Source organism: Diabrotica undecimpunctata, chromosome 6 (genome assembly GCF_040954645.1).
Source record: "Diabrotica undecimpunctata isolate CICGRU chromosome 6, icDiaUnde3, whole genome shotgun sequence".
NCBI lineage: Eukaryota > Metazoa > Arthropoda > Insecta > Coleoptera > Chrysomelidae > Diabrotica > Diabrotica undecimpunctata.
This window is the reverse complement of record NC_092808.1, coordinates 51,410,780-51,430,971: the sequence shown is the minus strand read 5'-3', so window position 1 is coordinate 51,430,971 and position 20,192 is coordinate 51,410,780. Positions and strand designations below refer to the sequence as shown.

At 30.3% G+C, this 20,192-nt stretch overlaps 1 protein-coding gene across 5 annotated transcripts in view; it reads left to right on the top strand.

Annotated features, from left to right (window-relative positions):
- Window positions 1-19,528, top strand: part of CAH1 (carbonic anhydrase 1) — a 210,019-nt gene extending 190,491 nt beyond the window's left edge. For all 5 annotated transcript variants that reach the window (XM_072534696.1, XM_072534694.1, XM_072534693.1 and 2 more), the window contains exons 5-7: window positions 894-989; window positions 12,385-12,609; window positions 16,587-19,528. In XM_072534696.1, coding sequence (XP_072390797.1) covers window positions 894-989; window positions 12,385-12,609; window positions 16,587-16,727 — 462 coding nt within the window. In that variant the 3' untranslated portion in view covers window positions 16,728-19,528. The remainder of the gene's footprint in view (window positions 1-893; window positions 990-12,384; window positions 12,610-16,586) is intronic.
- The last annotated feature ends 664 nt before the right edge of the window (window positions 19,529-20,192 follow it).

Here is a 20,192-nt window from a genome sequence, read left to right as displayed (position 1 = left end):
AGCGTGAGACAAGCTATCAAAGGCACGTTCAAAATTAACAAAAACCATGTATAGGGATGTGTTCCATTCAACCGATTTTTCCATTATTACCCTCACAGTATTTATGTGGTCTATGGAGGAGGATTCTGGTCTAAAGCCTGCTTGATTAGATCGAAACTCAACCTTGTTCGTTATTCATTTCAGTATGATGGTCGTGAAAATTTTATTTATGACAGTAAGCAAGGTTATTCCTTTCCAATTTTTGCACAGTGTGAGGTTGCCTTTTTTTGGAAGCTTGATAATGTTACCTTTTTTCCAGCCCGCTGGAATGTGATTTGTTTCCCACACCTCTCGGATTATGGGGAGCAAAAGTACTTGGTTACCTAATTACTATTAAATATACTCAATATAGAGTGATTTTTCTTAAAAGATCTAAATTTTGTAATTTGAGAGGAAAAATGTTGGTACTAAATTAGTTACATTTGGGGTAAAATGTACCGACGAATAAAAATTGGTAGACAAATAGGTCTTTTCGGTAGATACACTGCATGCGGGTCATGCATAATTCTCCCTATATTTCTTATCTCACTTACATTCCTATTTTGGTATATGCTATGAATAACAACCTACCAAAAATTTACGAAAAAATTTGAATAAACCTTTGGTTTCCGAAATTTTTTATTTTAGAATCAGATAACATCAATTTATTTTTTTGTGTTTACTTGATTTTTATTTTGGGAACAAATCAATGAATTAAGGTGATATTTATATTTCCACAGTTAGCCTTAATGCTGCGTTCAATAAACTGATCAGTACTGGATTAATTTTATTTGTATTGTAAACACCGGTACTGGATCATTTACTGCTATATGAGAATAGAAATAACTATCTACATCCATTATATTATTTTTTAGCTTCATTTAGTACATTGGAACTCTGCTAAGTATGCTACTATTAATGAGGCTGCAAGTAACCCAGATGGCTTGAGCGTGTTGGGAGTATTTTTAAAGGTAAGAAAATATTACTAATACTTACATTCTTATATTAAAGTATACAAACGTGTTAAATCAGTTGTCTTATTACTTAGGTAGCCGAAGATATTATGTTCTTGATATATGTCTCTATTGGTTCGTTTTCTTCATGGCTCACGGTGTTGAGTTAGTTGTGGTATATTTGAAACCACCATGTTTTTTTAAATATATTTATGATCTAAGTGATAGGACATCATTTGTGATTTTATTATTATTTGTATTTATATGTCCCCAATAAATTAATTTTGAGAAGGTTTTAGAATTCGAGTTCACATAGAAGAGTGACAATTATATTAATTCTACAATTGCTGCATTAATAATATAAACAGAACATACTTTTGTCATATTTTTTAAAAAGACCATTTTTCTAATTATGTATAGAGGTATAGGTAGAGATATCTTTTCGTATTGTGAATACTAACAAAAATTAAAGCACAAATAAAAAGATAAAAGTTCATCTTAATGTTTTTGAACCAAAAGCCAAACTCGGATTTACACTAAATAAAGTACTATGGTTAAGTCATAGTTTAATGCTTAAAAAAATCAGTAAGTTCACTTTCGTATTTTGACGGTTCCAATATTGCATCCACTTCTGGTATCACATTTTGAATGCGCACTAGAGTTGCGGAGAAAAAAACGCGGGTTGTTGCCGATTTAACATATTCCATCAGTTTCAAAGAATAATCCAAAATTATAATAAAAAAAAGAGCGTGGCACTTAGGGAGTGCCGACATAAATGAATACTTTTTATAGCGTTTTATTACTATGGGTAGAAAGGGATAGAAATTTTATGTCTCCTTATTACTGAATTGTTAATATTTTTTATAATAACATTACACATTTAAGTTCTTTAAAACAAAAAAAATTCTTTTACTTAATTTTATTTAATTTTACTTAATTTTAATTAATTTTGTTTAATTTTATTTAATTTGATCAAATTATATTTAATTTCATTTTATTTTTTTTTTAATTTTATTTTATTTAATTTTATTTGATTTGATTTATTTTATTTCATTTTATTTAATTTTATTTAATTTTATTTAATTTTATTTAATTTTATTTATTTTAATTTTATTCAGTTACATTTTTTATAATTTTGAATGATCTCAGTAATTTTCAAAATTCGTTTAATATACTTAATTTTACTTAATTTTATTTAATTTTATTTAATTTTATTTAATTTTATTTAATTTTATTTAATTTTATTTAATTTTATTTAATTTTATTTAATTTTATTTAATTTTATTTAATTTTATTTAATTTTATTTTATTTCACTTAATTTTGCCTAATTTTATTTAATATTGTTCTGAAGCTATTTTCTTGTGGCATTTTAAATTAATTTATATTTAAATGGGAATAAGCCACAATTAAAGGTTAAAATACGTTTATTGACGTTTCAATTTCCACTTCTTTTTTTTTCGATTTCCGAAGTGGAAATTGAAACGTCAATAAACGTATTTTAACCTTTAATTGTGGCTTACCCATTTAAATATAAATTAATTTTATTTAATTTTATTCAACTTTATTATTTTTTTTTAATTTAAATTTATTATTTATAATTTTTTTAAATTTTTTTATAATTCTTTTATAATTTTTTATTTTTTATAATTTTTTATAATTATTTATAATTTTATTTATCTATTCTTTTATTTACTTTATTTTATTTTATTTTATACAAATATTTTCAAATCAAAATTAGCCAAATCGATCCAGTCGTTCTCGAGTTGTTATAAAAATTATATAAAACTATAATGTAAGTGTATTATGTAAGTATATTCCGGTATACCGCAAGGTTACTACATCCGTCTCGATTTCTCGAGTCACGCTAAATAGGATTTCGGGCCCGTGAAAAACATCATACCGAGCGCTAAGAAGTATTCACTTCAATAATTATTATCGATATTCTTCGAAAAGTGGAAAATTTATTTCATAAATGGTACAATTCTTCACATACCTACTATACATACTTCTAAAGTTTGAAAAATCATATTGCTTAATTGACATGTATTCAAACAATTAATCACAAGTATCTATCCATTGATTGTGATATTTTGCAACAGTGATTTTATCCCAAACAACTTACAGTTAATTCAGTAATTTATATACAAATTGCAGTTATTTATTGTTATAGTTTTTTAATGGATTTTGAATATGAATTTTTTAGCATTGCATTGAGAATGTATTTTAAGAATATTTTTCGGATATGGCAGTGAAATAAGACATGGAACAAAATTTGAAAAATATACTTTCAAATATCTTAAAAACCTTGTCAGGAATTTCCGGTAGATTATCTAATAGCACTCTTTGTGAGAGTAAGAACTTATTATACACTCCAATTTTTAAACCAAGATATCAGATCCCTGACTAAGGCCAAAGTAATATAAAACTAAAAATTCTAATTCATTCTAGAACATCAAAACATTGAGCAGGTACAAAAGAAATAATATTGAACATAAAAATGAACGCTGAAAAAATGCATCTAATCAAAGAAGAAATCAAATCATTTAAGGATGAGTGAAAAAGAGAAATGTAGAGGTATAGAACCGTTTGGTTAAAACCTTGAAAAACATAAAACTCGTAATAAATTTGTAGTATCGGGAATAAAAGCAGAAAGTAAAAATAAAGAGCAACTGATAAAAAGTATAGCAAAATTTCTAGATGTTGAACTAGATATTAAAACGAAAATTAGATAATGATTTAGAAATGGGCACACAAGATGTGTAATAGATAATTGGAAGAGGAAAGTTAAGATTCTGAGGGGAAAGAGAAAATTCAAAGAAAAACGGGCTTTTATTGAGTCCGATCAAACAAAAGCGGAAAGAGAGAAAGAAAGAGAAAGAGAGATAGAGAGAGACGAAAAGTGCGCAACGGTGATAGTTAGAACGAAGGAAGCACTTCCAGGAAACACGTACGAACACTATAATAATGTCAAAAAGCTAAATAATAAGATAAGAAGTAAATGTGAGGATTACGCACATTCTGAAATGAACCAGCAAATTAGAACAAGTCACAAAACACAAAGTTCATTAAGTCAAAGTGTAATAGATTGGTACTGAGTAGTACTTGTAGATCAATATCTGTTATCATTTTCACATTTGTCTGGAAGTAGAACCCGATTTGTCATTCAAAATTATGATTCGACTGTTACTGTGAATGTCTTAGCTGGGTGTAACATATTTTCTACTATTTTATATTCTGCAAGAAAAACAAAACTTAAGCTAAAGTAAAACATAATTTTCTTGAACTTTTTAAACAGAATATTTTATGCCTAAAACGAATTATAAAAAAATATTTATTAGTAAGAAAATTGCATACCATGAAGATGTATTAAACAATCTAGGCTGATTTTTGGAAAACCTTGAAAACTTTTAAGAAGTTAACTTAACTCACAGACCAGTTCTTTTTGAACGAATCTTGATCCGTATCTCTACTTTGCTATTCACATAAGAAACACGGAACGTTGGTAAAAACCACTTTATTGGCCCCGGAGCTTGCAGGGGTCTTTTAAATCACCACATGTCATCCAACCATACGCAAAATAGCCTATTGTATTTAAGACTGTTTCTAGGGTTTCATAGCTTTCTTTCATATGCACTCAATGAGTAGCAAGCCTTAATGTGTATAGGTTATCATTTTGTAATAAAACAGTCTTTAAAATAGTTTTGAACCAATCAATAAAATCTAGACTTCCTTTTTGTATTCAATACTAAACTCATTCATCAGAGCGGAAATGTCTGGGTAGTAATTGTTGTACTGAGTAAAATTACTAATCTGTTTTCGTCTACATACCAAAAGTATAGAGTCAAGTAATATAGTTTTTACCTTTTAGCAAATCTATACCTACACCTAAATGACAGAAGGTAAGGTAGGTAGTAAGTTGGGGAATCTTATTACCTTCTTGTTTTTTTAAAATATTATCAATATTATAAAGTAGCTATTAGCAGAATGATTTCTTAGCTTTCTTCGTATCATAGGAACAGAAAATTTAAAGGACTTTTTTGTCTACTTTATTTAACACATATATAACAAATATTATGAGCGGCGCAAGATTTATCCTGATCACCAAGTTTAGTTCCTGCCCACCATAGTTTAGGTTGACAATAACCAAAACATTAGCTGGTAACAGAAATATTTTTTAGTAGTTCTACCAACTTTAACAATTCCGTTAAGACCAGGAGCCATTCTCTCTCCTAATACCACTCAATATGTAGCTTCGTCGATTTTTAATAATTTTTAAACTGTTTGTCCTTGTGTCGTGTTGGGTTAACGTACCATTTAATGTTTATGACATTCTCCGTATATTGTTGAATATCCCAATTTTGACGAAATGCCCCTGAAGATGCTCTAGGAGCAAAAGTACTTGGGCAAGATTTAATAAAAAAAACTGTGCTCGATATCTGCCTTTTATTTGATTAAAATTCAGTTATTCGAACATTCCTTATATCACTTTAGTTCTCCAAATGCCCACTCCAACAAAAACTCCTTTTTGGAAGAAAAAATCTATTGTCATTTATAAATAAGGAATTTCATAAGGTAGGAGAAATAAAACAATACTTTAAAAATGATGCATACAAAAAGGGATTCGAAGAGAACAACAATGTCATATGTAAAAGTCATTATCAGAAAAATTAAAAAGTATAGAAAATAAATACCATATTACAACAATATTTAAAACAACCACTACATTGAGATCTATTTTATCAAGAACAAAGACCTGCGCCTATAAAATACTTTGATAATGCGACAGTTTGTACCTGGGAGAAACTTGAAAACCAGTAAGTGTTAGGATAAGCGATCACCAATCTTATTCATTAAAAACAGATTTTGATAGATCTCAGATATGCAAACATTCTTGGGAAAGTGAACATAGGAAACAATGGAAAATGCATCAAGAGTTTTTAAATAAGCATATAATAAAAAAAAAGAAAATTAAAGAAGTCGCCCTTATCTTACTAAATGAAGTAAGTTGTGTAGCAAACTCATGAATAAAATGCAGCAAGATCTGGTTTCCAATACTAAAAAAAGGCTATGAGTAAGAGTATATGTATCAATACAAATAAGTGAACAGCAGGTCAGAAACACATCCTCTATAATTAACAATAAGATAACCCACAACATAAACACATTAAGAGAATGGAAGAAAGACGATTGGAGAGAATCGCTCAAGATAAATCACCATCGGAGAGTGGGTGGGCCGTCTCCGAAGGAGCTGGAAGGTTAAGCTAATCGGAGGGGGCAGATTTATTATATTAACCCAGAAAATTTACCTAAAATGAAGACGAAACAAAGACAAATAAAATTTGAATACTGTCGGAACTGTTCAACCTTAACCTTAGCGTTGAACTTTTGCAAATGGCAATTATTCCTATCTTTATTCTGCTTATTATGATAATTCTGATTACATAATTTTTACCAGCTTGAAAAATAATATTAATCAATAGACTTTCATTAACACCGTTTATTGTATATTTATGTTTATCCTTGATGCTTAGTATTTTTTTATTGGCTATTATTTTTAATGTGTACTGTATTTGTTTACCCTAAGTAAGTAATAACTTCTGAATGTATACAATTATCAATACAATTGCTGTTGTTGCATGATAGTCAAAAGAAATTAATTTCTATTTAAAGACAATCGATCATCTTTTATTCTGTACCTAACTTTTAGTAAAATAAATATAATTTCACTACCGATATCATTAACCAATTCAAATTCGAACTTCATTTTGAATTGTTTCTTATTATCAATTGAAGGTTAAACAAAATAGAACAGAAAATCCTTAAGAAAAATACTAAAAAAAAATGTTTGATTATTTTTTGCCATTGCGTGACAAACTACTTAATCGATTTGTTTTAATTGATTGGTTATATACCCACAAGCTGTAATCTCTCATGAAAGAAGCAGTTTAAATTATTTTTGTATTATATATATATATATATATATATATATATATATATATATATATATAAAGTAAAATTAATATCATGTCTCGCAAAACAGGAAAACAAAGGTAGGAAGGCAACCGTAAATACGTATTTCTGACTATTTGGTCGTCATATCAGTACGGTATGGTGCAGCCAAGTTAGAAAAGGGGCATGTTAACTTGGGAAAGGATTACTCTGCGGATCACTAGGAGCGATGCGAAATAATATTAGACTATTTGTTAATTTCAGAAGATAAATCTGGCTCAAATTATCGATGTCAGTTCATTTATTAACGGCTGCTGATGGATGGTTAAGAATATGGCACATTTCAAGAAGGGATCTTTTATGATAATTTTGTTATCAGTAGCTTGGTTCTAAAAGGGCCAAAGTCATAAAACGCTGTTTTTGGGAAACTGCTTTAGAAGATTCTTATACAAAATGATCTACAGTTATTGCTAATATTTTTTATATTGCAACACTGTTTTTTTGTCTTGTCATTCTTACATAGATTACGGAATGTTTGGCATCAGTAAAACTGACCCACATTTGTTTTTTTTTTTATTGGAAATATGACATTGGCCCTTTTAGAATAACAAAAAAATACTCCAAAATGTTACTTTGGCCCAATTAAGGAATAATAACATTGCAATAATTTGAAGAGATTAATGTTTATTTTATAAAAACATAGTCACAATCAGTAGGATTACAATGGTAATATTACATCTCATCATCTTGATCGTACTCCTCATCTGCAATAAAATTATCCGTTGCAGATGGTGATGTAGTCAAAGTATTGAGAAACTGAAGGTAATATGGACGACTACTCTCCTCAACGTAAGGTAACATGTCTTTCAGATGTTGTGTTTTATTCGCTGGTATGCCCAATGGTTTATCAGAGATTGGTAACAAACGAGTAGTTCCAGAATTTCTAGTTCTTGTTCTTAATAAGCTCAATGTTTTATAAGGCTCATCGTCGGTAAAGGAGTTTTTGTATTTCATCACGCCAAGATTTTCACTTGAATAGTAAATAATTCTTATTTTAGACCACACCACTGGTTGTCCTTGAGTATTGGTTTTTGCATGCTGAAATTTGCCAGATAATAATGATTTAAAACAAAGAAATTCTTCTTGCTTCATTTCTTGAACAAAAATTGGTGGTTTTCTGGGTATTAGACGAATAAGGTTAGCCCAGTCTCTAGGAATATCTATCCTGGCAGTAGTAGAATTTTTAGTTTTTTCTATTGCAGCATATATAGTGTCTGCTTCCATGTGAGTGTGTCCGGGTACTAGAAATTTGTGATAAATATCAATCTTCCTTCCTTGGTGTTTGGAATGTTCAATAACGGTAAGAAGCATAACTGATAGTAAAATATTTCGATTTTGCCCAGGGCAGCAGTCGCTATACATAATGATTTTATTTATATGAGAGGGAATACTATTTAGGTAGGTGTATAGACAGGAAGCAATTTCTTGTCCACCTCTTTGAGCTATAGTTTCATTCCATAGGTAGCATTTAGCTGAGTTTGTAGTTCCTTGCGTCTCAAAAATGGTAAGGTTCAGAGTCCATAATTTTCTTTTATAGAATGAAATGCTGCTTTTTAAGTAGGGAGTGGGCAAACATTTTTGTAGGTCAAAACTGAATACCACCAAATTTGGATTAAGTTTGCAAGCCAGTCTATCTTTCTTTTTCGCTTCATAAGCAAACTCTGCTAAGTGTTGATGTTGTAATTTTTCACTTTCAAGTTGGGCTCTTTCATTTTCATCTGTAACGGATTTAAGGAGTAAAGAAAACTTATCGCAAGTAGTACACGTATCATTATACGGTTTTTTAAAACACAAGTTAAATTCTTCCACGAAAATTTGTCTGTACAGTGATTCGTTTCTAGGTGTTATGTTGTTTTCTTGGCAATACTCACAATATAGCCTATACATTTTTGAAATAGAAAGATCGGGAGGCAAATATTTCTTTGCAGTTTTCTCTCGACCGTAGTGACTTTGAAACGAAGGAAACATCAGAATGTGTTGCCTTATTACATCTTTCTCCTCTTCCTTTATTTTTGGATGGTTCGTATGTTTTCCACGACCATCGCTTGAGCAAATATTTGATGTTGAGGAACGCTTTTTGTTCATTATTACCCGAACTTTTTTTAAGGTTACATCTAACGTTGATAAAAACATAACATGGCAAACCTCAATTCTCTCTGAGTTACAATCTAAATAATATTGCCTGCTATACTTTCTTCTACTTGTTTCATTACGGCCTCTTATTCTTTGTACTGCCTTCTCTCTTTCTTGAATGTGACTGGCAATAAACTGATTTTGAGCTTCCCAAGCAAGATTATAAAATTCACTAAAAATGGTCTGCCTTTCTTCATTTGATAATTTTTCAAAACATTTCTTTCGGCATTGACATGGATTTTTTAATGATTTCTAATCTTTTTACCTTGAATTGTAACATATTCTTTTCCAAGTGTTTTTAAGTTCTTTCTTTTATTCTTTTCCCAATTATTTAGATTACGCTTCCTTTTTCTAATTTGTTCTCCGTCCAGAACTTTTTTTCTTCCTCTTCTATAAGAAGTTTCATTCCAGACAGTCAGCGTATGTTCTGATTCTGCAGTAATATGATTGTCTTTTTGTATTTTACTAGGTTCTGAGTTGTCCGAGTCAGAAGAGTCACTATCATAAGGTTCAAATTCATCACTTGAACTTCCATCAAAAGTCATAAATCGTTCTGAGTTATCATCTTCTTCGTTATATATCACAGAAGATTTCGACCTCAGTTTATTCTTTATTGTATTTTTCGATGATGATTGTTCAGTTGTTATATCTTGTAATTTATTGTCTGAAACAAAGAGAGCAAAAAATTAATTATCTGAAACAAAGAACTATTTACATTGGTTTATCTACCTGGCGAAATGCTTAGTCCAGGATCATAGTTTTCTTGTAAAACAGTCGAATCATCCTGTTTTGGAGGCAGCGGCACATTATCTAAAATTTAAATAAAAATTGTTATTAAATTGTACTATGAAAATAAGATTTATAGGACTAAAATGTCTTAGCATAAGTTACTAATATTCATACAGTCGGCCTAGTCACTAAATTTGTCCTACATGGTACATTTTTTGAGTATACAATTTTTTACTTAGTTATCATTTCGTCCTTACATCTAAATCTTGTAATATTACCAATTTTTAAAATAAAGTTAACCTATTTACTTACCGGCTTGTTTATTTGCTTCCATTTTGTCTAACTTACACAAGTTAACAAGTTTCTTTCCACGGTATAACTGCTCCATCACTTTTTGTATTTTAAAACACACACTCAGAGGCCTCAGAGCCACTGTCGATTTTTTAATACAAAGATTAGGTACTACTTTTGCACTCACGATAATGTGTATAGACAGAAACCTAACCTAGAAATAAGGGGCCAATGTCAAATCAAATCGAAGAAGGTTTTGTTAAAAAAGGGCCAATGTCAACATTGGCCTGTATAGAAATAAAATTTTTAGAAGCATTGAGGCTGAAGTCTACATTGGTCCTTTTTGCTTTAAAAATTAGTGTTGATTAGAGATTGACATTGGCCAAAAGTAACGCTGTAAGTCTGTTGTTACTCTATCTAGACATTGGCCCTTTTTACACAGTGTTGTTTATTTGAAATCTAAGACAAAAATGCACTTATGCCCAAACAGTCTAAAATTGACATTGGCCCTTTTAGAACCAAGCTACTGATATATATATATATATATATATATATATATATATATATATATATATATATGTATATATATATATATATATATATATATATATATATATATATATATATATAGACAAGCAAGTCGTTTATTGTAAAATAGAGTTTATTTTAACAATATTTAATGAACAATTTTAAGTTTTTATGCGGAGAAAATTGTGAAAAAAAATAAATGTTTAATATTAGGTAAATAAGGTTATTTTACTCTAAACTTAAATGATCATTTAAATTGCATAAACAACTGGTTTAAACTGAAAGAAGTGCATGATCAGTAACGAGTATTCCCCTCTCTAGCTCATATTACTGCTTGCATCTTTCTCAGCATGCTTGCAAGTAAATTTTGGACATATTCTTGGGAAATGGCATTCCATTCATCCTGTGCAGCAAGCCGAAGCTGCTATATCGTATTTGGAACGGGATTTCTTTGTCGTATGCTGCGTTTTAGGTGATCCCACATGTGCTTTATTGGATTTAAATCCGGGCTAGACGGTGGCCAATGTAATCTTCGAATTTGGACCTCATCAAGATAATTACTCACTATGGCAGCGGTATGGTCGAGCATTATCGTGCATTAACGTGAATCTTTCATGTCCAATGTAACCAACATATGACAAAACATGATCTTGCAGGATGTTTTAAACGTAAGAATCACCAGTCATCCGTCCACATCAACTCCAAAACTAACAGTCTGGGCGAGACTGCAGCGGCGAATCGTTCTCCAACTCTTCTGTAGACGTAGTTTTGACCATCTGGCTTCCATAATAGGATTCTGGTCTCATCAGTGAAAAGAACGTTTTTTCAGTTGTCGATATTCCACTAAATATGTGTTCTTGCAAATTCCAAACGACGAGCTTTATGATTTTGGAGAAGACGTGGAACTTTGGCCGGGCGTGTGGGCTTTAAGTTTGCTTCTTTTTATCTTCGTCTAACTGTTTGTGAACTCACATTAACTTGTCTAACATTTAATAGCTCATTTCTGAGGTGCATCGATGTCAATGAACGATTTCGTGTGGAATTAAGAACCAAAAAAACGGTCATCAATTGCGGTTGTGCATCTTGGGCGTCCTTGACCAGGCCTTCGTACAAAATTTCCTGTTTCGCGGTACCTTTTTAGAGTATTTGAAACTATAAGAGACGTCGTGCGATACCTTTTTGCGCATATCCTTCCTCGTACAAAATTACAATATGTACTACTTGGACTTTATCGCAGTGCCGAATTGGTGGGATACTTGTTTTAAACTTAGTTAAATTAAAACAATATTTAATTAAACTTAATAAATTAAACTAAAAATAACCGAATTAGTATGATTTTTCTTTTACGTGAAGAAGGATTTTTATGATAAAATGTACGAATGGCACTAACCACTGAATAAACGTCAAAATAAACATCAAAATATTTCAAACCAGTTGAGTACATCAGCCTACTATAATATGAGTATTATCAGTAATCTAAAATTATTTTGAAATAATAGTGACTACAAAAAAAAATTGGAAAATTCCAAAATATTCGATATTTTTGTCCATGAGTGTATATTATATACATATATATATATATATATATATATATATATATATATATATATATATATATATATATATATATTATATAAATTCTTAATATATGTGTGTTTTAGATAAAATGAAAAATTTTAAAATAATGGCAACATTTCAGTAATATTTGTTTTTATTTTACAGCCTGGAAAGAAAAATGATGAGTTGGAAAAAGTAGTTAAATACTTAGATCAAATCACGCATAAAGGAGATGTTGTTGAAATTCCCGAATCAATTGATCCAAAATTGTTAATTCCCAAAGATACCGGAGGGTACTACACTTACCATGGATCTCTCACTACTCCTCCGTGTTCAGAATGTGTTATTTGGGTTGTATTCAAGGAACCCGTAGAAGTTTCTGATGAGCAGGTAAATATAGTCTGTAAATAAAATAAAGAATGACTACGATATTTTGACAACAGGTAAAACGTGGCATAATAGTAATATCCTGGACATTATAACAAAACAGATTAATGAAATTTTTCTAAATTTAACAAAAATATGATCTGTTGCATAAAATATTTTCTTTGGAGTACAAGTTTGCTGAAACTTTTTTATCGTCCAAAAAGTTCTGCGTAATACTTTCATCATTTATTCATTGCAACAATTTGTGAAACGTTTCTTTTCTCTTCTGATGGCAGATATCATTGTGAATTGTACCGTACACGTTCTAAAAACAACGTTCGCTTAGAATAAGCAATATTTTGATACTTCTTGCAATAGATATAATATACTTATTCATATTCTACATGTAGGAGTAGGTTTATCATTGATAGATTCTAACATAAGGTAGATAGCTTGAGCATTTCCGATGTAGATACTAAAACTCATTAAATACAAGAGTAGGATTAAATATTTGGTATTTTAATAGGCTGGTACCATTCAGTAATGGTTGTTTGTGCAGTCACTGATCATCACGAAAGCCTTTTGGTCCGATTCGTTTCAGTCTTCTTCCCTCCCATGGTTAATCGAATAAGTTCTTTATGATTAGGTTTTTATGTGTTTATAATTAATCTCTTTATTTAGTCTTCTGATTATTAGATCTTTTTAATAGGATTTACTGATCCTTATGTAAGGTTTAGTAGTTATCTCTATATTTATATAAAACAAATAGAAGCAAATTATCAATTCAACCTCCTACCACGAATAAAACAACACTATCATACTCAAAGAACTAAATTTAGGTGTAGGGAACAGGTGATAGTTTTCCAGGCAGAAATAACGGCAATCCATCACTGCGTGGAAGAAATAGAAAGGGAGGAAAGAACGTTCCGTTTAGTTGCCATCTTCACAGATAGTCAGGCAGCGCTTAAGGCACTCAATTCTGTAGTAGACCATAGCAAGGTTACGGTAGCCTGGGTACCGGGGCACGAGGGTCATAAGGGCAATGAAAAGCAGATGAAATGGTCAAACAAGGCTCATCAATGCCATTTATTGGACCGGAACCCTTCTGTGGCGTTCCAAAGACAGTAACAAGAACGGCTAAAGGAAGTGGGTAGCTCAGAAATCTCTGGAATGGTGGAGGAATTCACCAGGACAAAGACAGGCGAAACAGTTTATTACAGAACATTCACCAAAATTTACGGCAGACCTAATAAGCAAAGACAATAAAACAGTCAAAGTCATAGTAGGTCTTCTAACAGGGCACTGTAAGCTGAATAGGCATTTGAAGCTGATGGGATTATCAGATGATGACCTATGCAGATTCTGTCACATCGAAGAAGAAACAGCAGAGCACATTCTATGTCAGTGTGACAGTCTGGCAAATGTGCGGTTCTTTGCATTAGGAGAATAAAATCCACCGGCAAATATCTACATGGAAGGTACAGTCTCGAAGCTATTAGACTTTTTAAAAAGGGTCAGGCTAGAGAATGTTGTCTAGGACTAGAGGACCACAATAGATCTGAAAAGGTCGCAGTGGAATAGGCCAAAAGGCCGCATCTCTAAATCTATCTATCTATCTAGGTGTGGGGAAATCAAACGGAAAGCGAAAAATAGGACTGGATAGAACTTGCCAAGTAAATTTTAATGAAGAGAGCAAAGTAACTAACACCTGCATATCAAAAAAGAAAATTCCATGGTTTAGAGAGCAAGTGAAGACAAAATGTGAAGAAAAGAAAAAAGCTTTTTTACAATACAGAACACAACTGGCATACAACCACTATAAACGAGGCAGAAATGAAACGAATACTTTAATCATACAAATAAAAAGGAACACTAGCAGAGCTTCTTAAAACAGATGGAACACGACTTTTACAGAACACATAAAACTATGTAGAATGATCAGAGAAAAAAAGAGCTAAACTAATAAAAATTATCTTCAATATATTTAGTCCATACTTGTTTTATTTCAATTGGGTTATTAATAGGTTTATTGTTTTTGTCAATTAACCGGTTAGGTGTTATGTGTGTGATTTTCCAGATAATAATTCAGTCTTTTTTATATAAATTATGATGATTATGTTTTTCAGCAATTCCTTTATTTCATTGCATTTTTCCATTATCCACTTTTCTTTAGCCTATTTTATTTTGTTTATTATTAATTTATGTTTTTCTCTGTATTTATATGGGGGTTTGTTTCTGTATTTTCTTCTTTGTTCCATGATTTCCAATATTTCTTAAGTCATCTAAGGTTTTCGGCATTCATCTTTCTTTTTTAGAGTTTCGTTTTGTGTCTTTATAACAGAATCTTTGGTTTGGCTCCACATAATGTTCGTATTCTCAGTGTTTTTCATTTTTAATGTTAATCTTTTCATTTCTTGATTTATACAAGTAGAAGCCTCAGCACGTATTTTGTTTATCTTGAGCACCTGATTATTCACCTTAGAACTTTTGGATTTTATTATCTTTTTTTACACTGAGTTTCATTTTTGAGACAAGGAGGTTATGGTTTGATGGGACATCTGCTCCAGGGTGTCTTAACGCTTATAATGGAATTTCTAAATCTTAGATTGGTTAGTAGGTATAAAGAAGAAATTTCATTAGCAATTAACATTAATTTATAATAATAAACTCACTACAAATAAGGCCGGTACTCCCAAGATTGCTAACAAAACCGAATAGAACAAGGAATGTTATTGAGTATTGTGCACAGATTGAAGTATTTGTTAATAATAAATCATTTTTGGATACACGACATGATATATGTGTAACATTAACTATTATAATACCTATTCTAAAATCGAAAAATAAGTCAAATATTAAAACCATCATTTTATTAGTAAAGTAGTCAGTTTTAGTCATACAATCCAGAACTATTACATTAAAAATAATTTTTTTTTAAATAATACTTTTAATTTGTTAAACTGGCAGTGTAGAAATAAATACTGTAAAACCGTTTTACCGTACTTCAGTGCTATGAAAAACATACTACTCATACGACATAAAATATTCCATTCAAATTCTACAAAATGAAATTGGACGTTATGTTCCAACGACGTCGACATCTGTTGGCACATCATATTAACTACCTCAAGTTTTATAAACTGTATTTTTACCGCTATTATTTATAAAATTAAATTTAAGATCCATTTTGTTATTTATTTTAAACAAATTAAAAATATTTTACTGACAATAAAACATCAATAACATTTTTATAAGTAAATATATATAAAGTTCAAGCCGTACCGCCATCTCTATGTCGTAGACCAAGTATAAGAATAGTATAAGAAAGTTTTGTTTGCACTAGTATACGTTTAGTTACGCTTTTGTAGTATAGATGTCGGCATTGTGGTCGTTTTATCATATTTCATGGTGTTTTTATAATTTCTTCCACAAATTATGTAAAACAAATTGTTGCTATAATAATTCAGTCAATTTATTATTTGCTGTAATAATACTTTAATTATTTTTTTTTTGAATTATGAAACAGTAGATTGAAAAACTGACTTGCTCGCATTAGACGTTTATTGTCACTAGTTCCAAGAATTTCACTTGCGTCAATTTTTATAGCAAAATTGAATAACTCAAATGTTTACTTTTTATATTCAATTTGATTATAATGTATAGTATATAAAAACAGTTCAGACGTTTTGGCAATTACTATTCATGTTTCAGTTTTATGTTATTGATGGCCTTCTTTGATTTCATTTTTCTTTTGCACTACCTACAATTACGTTGTATATAACGGAAATACTTGATGAAACTTGACTAATGAAATATTCATGCATTTGATTTATAGTGAAATTCATTTCGTTGTGTTGTTAGCTAGTATAATGCGATGTAACTCGTTGTGCAAAAATGAAATTGTCCATGTATGCTCTCAAACAATAAACAAGTTCCAATTGTTTTTTTTTAGATCAGTCAAACTTTGTCATCTTGTTCTTATATATTTATTTTGTTTTTAGTTGAATGCGTTCAGACAAATCAGAAAGTACAACAAAAATGACGAAATATGTTGTGATGCAAACTGTGATGGATATGTAAAGAAGAATTTCAGACCCACACTACCCATTGGGGAGAGAGAAGTAAAAGAATGCAGACAATAAAATGTATGGAAGTTACGACGGATTATTTCACGTGTTCGCACAATGGCCTATGATTGCATGTCAGTACTTAAACGCTTTTTAGTAAATTAAGCGCAGTATGTTTATGAAGTTACAAAAAATTGCTAGTTAAAATTACAGTTACCTATATGTTCTACATTAATAAAAAAAAAATAGCGCGGAGCCATCGAGTCGTCGGCTCGATGGCTCAGTGGGCTGACAGACTTCCTTTAAGTGAAATGGTTTATTAGGTCATGTTTCGCGACACAATCTAGTCAGAAATTTTTTAAACACTATATTATACAACTCAAATTGTATACCTATGTGATTTTTACGTGTAATTCGCCATTGAAGGGAGTCAGCCGATGAGTGAGTATTGCGGTGAGAGATAGGGTGTCGCTGCCTAGTGACACTCATTTATTTAGAAGGCGTTAATATATTATAAAACCGGAAGATACAAATAAAAAGGATTTCCGCAACTTTCACTGTATTATTTCTCTCAGTTGTTCTCCCACTCTCTGTCTATCCTGCCAATTTCCATCTTGTAGGTTTCTTTGTTTCATGTTCAGGTTCTACTTTATTTCTAAACAATCAAGGTGTCCCCTACTTCTTCCTGTAGGAATCTATTCTGTAATTTGGTCCTTCCAGCGTCCTGAGTCCGTTCTTCTCACACTTTTGTAACAGGTTAGTGTTTTTAGTTTTAAATACCATCATTACTTATTCTGTACCGACGTGTACTGTGATTCGAAAATTTCTACTTAAAATGCCATTTCTGTTTATTGTAAGGCCAAGATTTTTTGAGGCAGTAGGCAAACGCGTTTTAGATTTCGGTTCCATGAGCGATCAGAGATCACTTCATAAGCGACACAACCGTAATTTTCGTTAATTTATTAAAAATAATTCTTTTATTAAACAATTGCGAAAAAATCACTTGTAGGTATCTGAACATATGACACATATAACACGTATGATTTATGACACTTTACTCATTTTTGCTTTTATAAATCTTATTATTCTGTGTGATCTTGGCGCGTTGTTATAAGCAGATTTATAAAGAGATTGATTTTGTCTAATATTAGCACGAAGATCTGGTCTATTGAAGACATATCTGACCTAAAACCATTTTGGCATTCACCAATCAAATCTTCCACATCTCCACTTATTGTATACGCTGTGCACACTTATGCACCATCTTGGTTTATAACATGCATCCTTTTTTAAGAAAACGACGCTTTAAAATCTATTTTATTTATTAAATTAAATAAGATTTTAAGACAATATTCTGATCTGTACTATACTATACATAATGTCGTGAAATAGTCTCGTCCAATACTCCTACAAATCTTAGTAATAACATAGAGTTGTATGAGAGTTTAAGACAATCTTTTTACATAGTAAAATATGGAGGAATCATGTGCATTAAAATATGTTTTGTAGACATTTATTATTATACAATTATACACCGTTATATTAGAGGAAGTGAAAACCAATGCACTATTTTGATATTTCACAAAGTCTTTTTAATTTTTTTTTGATAAAAGTTTTAAGAAATATTTGTAGCATCTGCTGTGAGTTATAATTATAAGAAATTTGACACTAGTTAATTTTCTTAAAGGAGCTAAATTATAAATTATTAACAGCTCCTGTTGCTATGTATAAGGAGGCATTCAATTAATGATACCTTAGTTTGGATTTCACTTCTTCATATGTAACTCATAGTGTCTTAATATCGCTGTGCCTTTTAATATATACCCTGTATAACGATTTCGACCAAGGCACAAAGTAAATATGTATTTTAATAAATAATATAATTAATTGAAGCATACTTAAATGTATCAAACAGTTAGAAATATACACCAAATTTAGGTATATAATGTTCTTACTGTTCTAGTTTACATTTTGAAAAATAAATAACATCACAAAACTTAATATTTGAGTAGAAGTGTTATTAGCTGTGAAGTTTGTAGAAAATAAATGTTAAAAATTTGTCAACGGTAGTTTTACCAATAAAAACTTTACTGACAATAACTTAAGAAAATTATCATGATTAAGAATAGCTGTAGATGGGGATAAATGAAGTGAAGCCTACGTTCAATATTAAAAAATTACAGATTAGAGTAGGTATACGAAGTAGAGAGAAAGAGAGAGAAGGTTTCTTTTCAAAAACATTTCGTAAACACTATTTGGTTCGGGAAATAAGTAACGTCAATTGAATCAATATAAGGAATGATGCAGCCTAACTCATAACGGATGTAGTTAAATCACTTTTAGATGAAGAAAAGTTACTCATTACTTTTCTAGTGACTAATTAATTCTAGCAAACGCATTTGCCGTTTATCGCTATTGTAATTACAAGTGAGAGATACTTAACAGACGTAATAAAAACTGAGAAAAATTAGAAAATAATTTACAAAAACACAAGGAAGAATGAGAAATGCTAAAAATATTAAGTATAAAGATTTTTTAAAATATTCAATGAAAGTTGGTGTTATTATTTTATGTTCATAACAAGTTTTATTTTCTGTAAACTATATTTTTTACCTTAACTTCTACTAGTAATAATGATTGTTAAAGACGAATAATACATTTTTTTAACGTGTCAGTAACTATGATCTATTTTATTGTTGTACGTATGTACCTTATGTTAATTATTTTTAGGTATAATTGTATTTTGAATTTTATGTAGGTATCTGCCAATATACAGCAAGCAATATTGTTTTTAGTAGTTTCATACTAACATATTTTTGATTTTACTCTAATGAGTATTTATTGTATTTTAATAAAAGCCTTATATTACTTTTGCATCTCGTAGTTTTTTTTATATCAAAATCCAGAGATCAAATAAAAAATGGAGTTCCGAAGGAAATAAATTCCTTTGCACGCCTCTTGAACACATACCTATAATCAATAAACTTCTGCCTAACTCACCTTTTCTACAGAAGATAATACTTAATTACAGTATTAAAAATTAAAGTATTAGAAATATTAAAAATTAAAGCATTAGAACATTACAAAAAAATGTTCAATTCGGTAGATATATACACATACGCAAATTGATACGACATTGTTGCGTTCAGAAATATATAGATCCATAAAAAAAAACGTAATCAGGGTAAGATGTGAAATTACTTAAATAAAGCGTGTCGGTAGTTTAGTCACCCCCAATTTTCACTAAATTCCAGTGATATTATTTATGTATATAAAAATAAAAACGTTAAGTAAATATGTGGTTCAACACAGCAAAAAGTATTTGAATATTAGTTCTATACAAGTAATAAAGGGACGAAGTACCTACTATGAGATAATAATCTAAGCAATCGTCTATATACATACCAAGCTGGTAAATCGACGGACTCAACGTTGGACGATCTAAATAGGCTTATCTCAAGGTCAATAGAAGACAAAGATGTAGCAATGGCCGCTTGTTTAGATATTGAAGGGGCATTTAATGACGTCACCACTAACTCT